General features: G+C 42.9%; 1 protein-coding gene across 3 annotated transcripts in view; it reads left to right on the plus strand.

The window, feature by feature from the left end:
• Positions 1–7,861, plus strand: part of tmub1 (transmembrane and ubiquitin-like domain containing 1) — a 13,234-nt gene extending 5,373 nt beyond the window's left edge. For all 3 annotated transcript variants that reach the window (XM_074649804.1, XM_074649807.1, XM_074649806.1), the window contains one exon: positions 6,397–7,861. In XM_074649804.1, coding sequence (XP_074505905.1) covers positions 6,397–6,748 — 352 coding nt within the window. In that variant the 3' untranslated portion in view covers positions 6,749–7,861. The remainder of the gene's footprint in view (positions 1–6,396) is intronic.
• The last annotated feature ends 19 nt before the right edge of the window (positions 7,862–7,880 follow it).

Raw genomic sequence — 7,880 nt, forward strand, 5'->3', positions numbered from 1 at the left:
ACTACTACCATCACTATAGACATCACTACTGCCATCACTACTGCCATCACTAATGACATCACTGCTACCATCACTAATGACATCACTACTACCATCACTAATGACATCACTACTACCATCACTACTGCAATAGCTAATGACATCACTACTGCCATCACTACTGCAATCACTAATGACATCACTACTGCCATCACTAATGACATCACTAATACCATTAGGTAATGACATCACTACCATCGCTAATGACATCACTACTACCATCACTAATGACATCACTACTACCATCACTATTGACATCACTACTGCAATCACTAATGACATCACTACTGACATCACTAATGACATCACTACTGACATCACTACTGCAATCACTAATGACATCACTACTGCAATCACTACTGACATCACTAATGACATCACTAATACCATTAGGTAATGACATCACTACCATCACTAATGACATCACTACTACCATCACTAATGACATCACTACTTCCATCACTACTACCATCACTAATGACATCACTGCTACCATCACTATAGACATCACTACTGCCATCCCTAATGACATCACTGCTACCATCACTAATGACATCACTGCTACCATCACTAATGACATCACTACTACCATCACTATAGACATCACTACTGCCATCACTACTGCCATCACTAATGACATCACTGCTACCATCACTAATGACATCACTACTACCATCACTAATGACATCACTACTACCATCACTACTGCAATAGCTAATGACATCACTAATGACATCACTACTACCATCACTACTGCAATCACGAATGACATCACTACTGCCATCACTAATGACATCACTAATACCATTAGGTAATGACATCACTACCATCGCTAATGACATCACTACTACCATCACTAATGACATCACTACTACCATCACTAATGACATCACTACTTCCATCACTATAGACATCACTAATGACATCACTACTACCATTAGGTAATGACATCACTACTTCCATCACTACTACCATCACTATAGACATCACTAATGACATCACTACTACCATTAGGTAATGACATCACTACTACCATCACTAATGACATCTCTACTACCATCACTACTGCCATCACTGACATCACTAATGACATCACTACTACCATCACTAATGACATCACTACTACCATCACTAATGACATCACTACTACCATCACTAATGACATCACTACTACCATCACTAATGACATCACTACTGCGTCACTAATGACATCACTACTGCAATCACTAATGACATCACTAATGACATCACTACTGCAATCAATAATGACATCACTGACATCACTACTGCAATCACTACTGCAATCACTAATGACATCACTGCTACATCACTACTACCATCACTAATGACATCACTACTACCATCACTATAGACATCACTACTACCATCACTACTACCATCACTAATGACATCACTGCTACCATCACTACTACCATCACTAATGACATCACTGCTACCATCACTACTACCATCACTAATGACATCACTGCTACCATCACTACTACCATCACTAATGACATCACTACTACCATCACTATAGACATCACTACTGACATCACTACTACCATCACTGACATCACTAATGACATCACTACTACCATCACTATGACAACACTACCGCCATCACTAATGACATCACTGCTACCATCACTATAGACATCACTACTACCATCACTACTTCCATCACTAATGACATCACTACTACCATCACTATTGACATCACTACTACCATCACTATTGACATCACTACTGCAATCACTAATGACATCACTAATGACATCACTACTGCCATCACTAATGACATCACTAATGACATCACTACTACCATCACTATTGACATCACTACTACCATCACTATTGACATCACTACTGCAATCACTAATGACATCACTAATGACATCACTACTGCAATCACTAATGACATCACTAATGACATCAGGTCAGGTCAGGTGACTTTATTTGTACCCGTAGGTAGATTTGTTTTGCAGCAAAAAAAAAAATCATTAATGCCATCACTACTGCCATCACTAATGACATTACTAATACCATTAGGTAATGACATCACTACCATCACTAATGACATCACTACCACCATCACTAATGACATCACTACTTCCATCACTACTACCATCACTATAGACATCACTAATGACATCACTACTACAACACTACTACCATCACTAATGACATCTCTACTACCATCACTAATGACATCACTACTTCCATCACTACTACCATCACTATAGACATCACTAATGACATCACTACTACAACACTACTACCATCACTAATGACATCTCTACTACCATCACTAATGACATCTCTACTACCATCACTACTGCCATCACTGACATCACTAATGACATCACTACTACCATCACTAATGACATCACTACTACCATCACTAATGACATCACTACTACCATCACTAATGACATCACTACTGCAATCACTACTGCGTCACTAATGACATCACTACTGCAATCACTAATGACATCACTAATGACATCACTACTGCAATCAATAATGACATCACTGACATCACTACTGCAATCACTACCGCAATCACTACTGCAATCACTAATGACATCACTGATGACATCACTGCTACCATCACTACTACCATCACTAATGACATCACTACTACCATCACTATAGACATCACTACTGACATCACTACAACCATCACTGACATCACTAATGACATCACTACTACCATCATTATGACAACACTACCGCCATCACTAATGACATCACTACTACCATCACTATAGACATCACTACTGACATCACTACTACCATCACTGACATCACTAATGACATCACTACTACCATCATTATGACAACACTACCGCCATCACTAATGACATCACTGCTACCATCACTAATGACATCACTACTACCATCACTACTACCATCACTATAGACATCACTACTGCCATCACTACTTCCATCACTACTTCCATCACTAATGACATCACTACTACCATCACTATTGACATCACTACTACCATCACTAATGACATCACTACTACCATCACTATTGACATCACTACTACCATCACTATTGACATCACTACTGCAATCACTAATGACATCACTAATGACATCACTACTGCAATCACTAATGACATCACTAATGACATCACTACTGCAATCACTAATGACATCACTAATGACATCAGGTCAGGTGACTTTATTTGTACCCGTAGGTAGATTTGTTTTGCAGCAACAACAAAAAATCACTAATGCCATCACTACTGCCATCACTAATGACATTACTAATACCATTAGGTAATGACATCACTACCATCACTAATGACATCACTACCACCATCACTAATGACATCACTACTTCCATCACTATAGACATCACTAATGACATCACTACTACCATTAGGTAATGACATCACTACTTCCATCACTACTACCATCACTATAGACATCACTAATGACATCACTACTACCATTAGGTAATGACATCACTACTACCATCACTAATGACATCTCTACTACCATCACTACTGCCATCACTGACATCACTAATGACATCACTACTACCATCACTAATGACATCACTACTACCATCACTAATGACATCACTACTACCATCACTAATGACATCACTACTACCATCACTAATGACATCACTACTACCATCACTAATGACATCACTACTGCGTCACTAATGACATCACTACTGCAATCACTAATGACATCACTAATGACATCACTACTGCAATCAATAATGACATCACTGACATCACTACTGCAATCACTACTGCAATCACTAATGACATCACTGCTACATCACTACTACCATCACTAATGACATCACTACTACCATCACTATAGACATCACTACTACCATCACTACTACCATCACTAATGACATCACTGCTACCATCACTACTACCATCACTAATGACATCACTGCTACCATCACTACTACCATCACTAATGACATCACTGCTACCATCACTACTACCATCACTAATGACATCACTACTACCATCACTATAGACATCACTACTGACATCACTACTACCATCACTGACATCACTAATGACATCACTACTACCATCACTATGACAACACTACCGCCATCACTAATGACATCACTGCTACCATCACTATAGACATCACTACTACCATCACTACTTCCATCACTAATGACATCACTACTACCATCACTATTGACATCACTACTACCATCACTATTGACATCACTACTGCAATCACTAATGACATCACTAATGACATCACTACTGCCATCACTAATGACATCACTAATGACATCACTACTACCATCACTATTGACATCACTACTACCATCACTATTGACATCACTACTGCAATCACTAATGACATCACTAATGACATCACTACTGCAATCACTAATGACATCACTAATGACATCAGGTCAGGTCAGGTGACTTTATTTGTACCCGTAGGTAGATTTGTTTTGCAGCAAAAAAAAAAATCATTAATGCCATCACTACTGCCATCACTAATGACATTACTAATACCATTAGGTAATGACATCACTACCATCACTAATGACATCACTACCACCATCACTAATGACATCACTACTTCCATCACTACTACCATCACTATAGACATCACTAATGACATCACTACTACAACACTACTACCATCACTAATGACATCTCTACTACCATCACTACTGCCATCACTGACATCACTAATGACATCACTACTACCATCACTAATGACATCACTACTACCATCACTAATGACATCACTACTACCATCACTAATGACATCACTACTGCAATCACTACTGCGTCACTAATGACATCACTACTGCAATCACTAATGACATCACTAATGACATCACTACTGCAATCAATAATGACATCACTGACATCACTACTGCAATCACTACCGCAATCACTACTGCAATCACTAATGACATCACTGATGACATCACTGCTACCATCACTACTACCATCACTAATGACATCACTACTACCATCACTATAGACATCACTACTGACATCACTACAACCATCACTGACATCACTAATGACATCACTACTACCATCATTATGACAACACTACCGCCATCACTAATGACATCACTACTACCATCACTATAGACATCACTACTGACATCACTACTACCATCACTGACATCACTAATGACATCACTACTACCATCATTATGACAACACTACCGCCATCACTAATGACATCACTGCTACCATCACTAATGACATCACTACTACCATCACTACTACCATCACTATAGACATCACTACTGCCATCACTACTTCCATCACTACTTCCATCACTAATGACATCACTACTACCATCACTATTGACATCACTACTACCATCACTAATGACATCACTACTACCATCACTATTGACATCACTACTACCATCACTATTGACATCACTACTGCAATCACTAATGACATCACTGATGACATCACTGCTACCATCACTACTACCATCACTAATGACATCACTACTACCATCACTATAGACATCACTACTGACATCACTACAACCATCACTGACATCACTAATGACATCACTACTACCATCATTATGACAACACTACCGCCATCACTAATGACATCACTACTACCATCACTATAGACATCACTACTGACATCACTACTACCATCACTGACATCACTAATGACATCACTACTACCATCATTATGACAACACTACCGCCATCACTAATGACATCACTGCTACCATCACTAATGACATCACTACTACCATCACTACTACCATCACTATAGACATCACTACTGCCATCACTACTTCCATCACTACTTCCATCACTAATGACATCACTACTACCATCACTATTGACATCACTACTACCATCACTAATGACATCACTACTACCATCACTATTGACATCACTACTACCATCACTATTGACATCACTACTGCAATCACTAATGACATCACTAATGACATCACTACTGCAATCACTAATGACATCACTAATGACATCACTACTGCAATCACTAATGACATCACTAATGACATCAGGTCAGGTGACTTTATTTGTACCCGTAGGTAGATTTGTTTTGCAGCAACAACAAAAAATCACTAATGCCATCACTACTGCCATCACTAATGACATTACTAATACCATTAGGTAATGACATCACTACCATCACTAATGACATCACTACCACCATCACTAATGACATCACTACTTCCATCACTACTACCATCACTATAGACATCACTAATGACATCACTACTACAACACTCCTACCATCACTATGACAACACTACTGCAGGTGGGTGCGGCTGAGTGTTGTGTCTGGTTTTGACCTTTGACCTCTGCCCTTTCAGGACCTACTTTGCGGGTCAGGAGCAGCAGGTCCGGTTGATCTATCAGGGTCAGCTGCTGCAGGACGACGCTCAGACTCTGGCCTCTCTGAACCTGGTCCATAACTGTGTCCTGCACTGTCACATCTCTCAGCACGCCGGCCGGGGGGCGGCGGGGGGGCCGCGGCCCGCCGATCAGGTGCAGGTGGCTCTGAACGTGGGCAGCCTGATGGTCCCTTTGCTGGTCCTCATGCTGTCGGTGCTGTGGTACTGTCAGATCCAGTACCGGCAGTTCTTCACCGCCCCGGCCACCGCCTCGTTGGTCGGCGTCACCATCTTCCTCAGCCTGGTGGCCTTCGGAGTCTACCGCCGCTAGCTGCTCTCTGACTGGCTGCTGCCTCTGTCTGTGGTGATGTCAGCAAGCGGGGCGGAGCTCTCTCTGTGACCTCTGACCTCAGAGCCGGCCGGGACTCCATTAGACACTTATAGTTCCTGTTATTTTGTTTTTCTGTTGCCATGGAGACGCTGAGTGTTAATGAAGACGTTAATTTTAATTTGATTGTTTTTTAGATGGCGTTTCTCGGTAGGTTCCTCATCATCGTGCCTCTTTTACTTCCTGGTTCCTCTGGTTCCTTCTGGAGCAGCACCAGACTGTAGACCGTACCCGTCGCCAGACTGTAGACCGACCCGTCGCCAGACTGTAGACCGACCCGTCGCCAGACTGTAGACCGGACCCGTCGCCAGACTGTAGACCGGACCCGTCGCCAGACTGTAGACCGGACCCGTCGCCAGACTGTAGACCGACCCGTCGCCAGACTGTAGACCGACCCGTCGCCAGACTGTAGACCGGACCCGTCGCCAGACTGTAGACCGGACCCGTCGCCAGACTGTAGACCGGACCCGTCGCCAGACTGTAGACCGACCCGTCGCCAGACTGTAGACCGGACCCGTCGCCAGACTGTAGACCGGACCCGTCGCCAGACTGTAGACCGGACCCGTCGCCAGACTCTGTAGACCGACCCGTCGCCAGACTGTAGACCGACCCGTCGCCAGACTGTAGACCGACCCGTCGCCAGACTGTAGACCGGACCCGTCGCCAGACTGTAGACCGACCCGTCGCCAGACTGTAGACCGGACCCGTCGCCAGACTGTAGACCGACCCGTCGCCAGACTGTAGACCGGACCCGTCGCCAGACTGTAGACCGACCCGTCGCCAGACTGTAGACCGGACCCGTCGCCAGACTGTAGACCGACCCGTCGCCAGACTGTAGACCGGACCCGTCGCCAGACTGTAGACCGACCCGTCGCCAGACTGTAGACCGACCCGTCGCCAGACTGTAGACCGACCCGTCGCCAGACTGTAGACCGGACCCGTCGCCAGACTGTAGACCGGACCCGGACCTGTCTGGACGTCTGTCTGCTGGATTGAAGGCTTTTTGTCAGTTCCAGCTTTTGAAGAGAAAGAAATTCTATTAAATCATTTATTTATCTTGTTGTGGTTCTTTGTG

This window comes from Sebastes fasciatus, chromosome 11, assembly GCF_043250625.1.
Source record: "Sebastes fasciatus isolate fSebFas1 chromosome 11, fSebFas1.pri, whole genome shotgun sequence".
NCBI lineage: Eukaryota > Metazoa > Chordata > Actinopteri > Perciformes > Sebastidae > Sebastes > Sebastes fasciatus.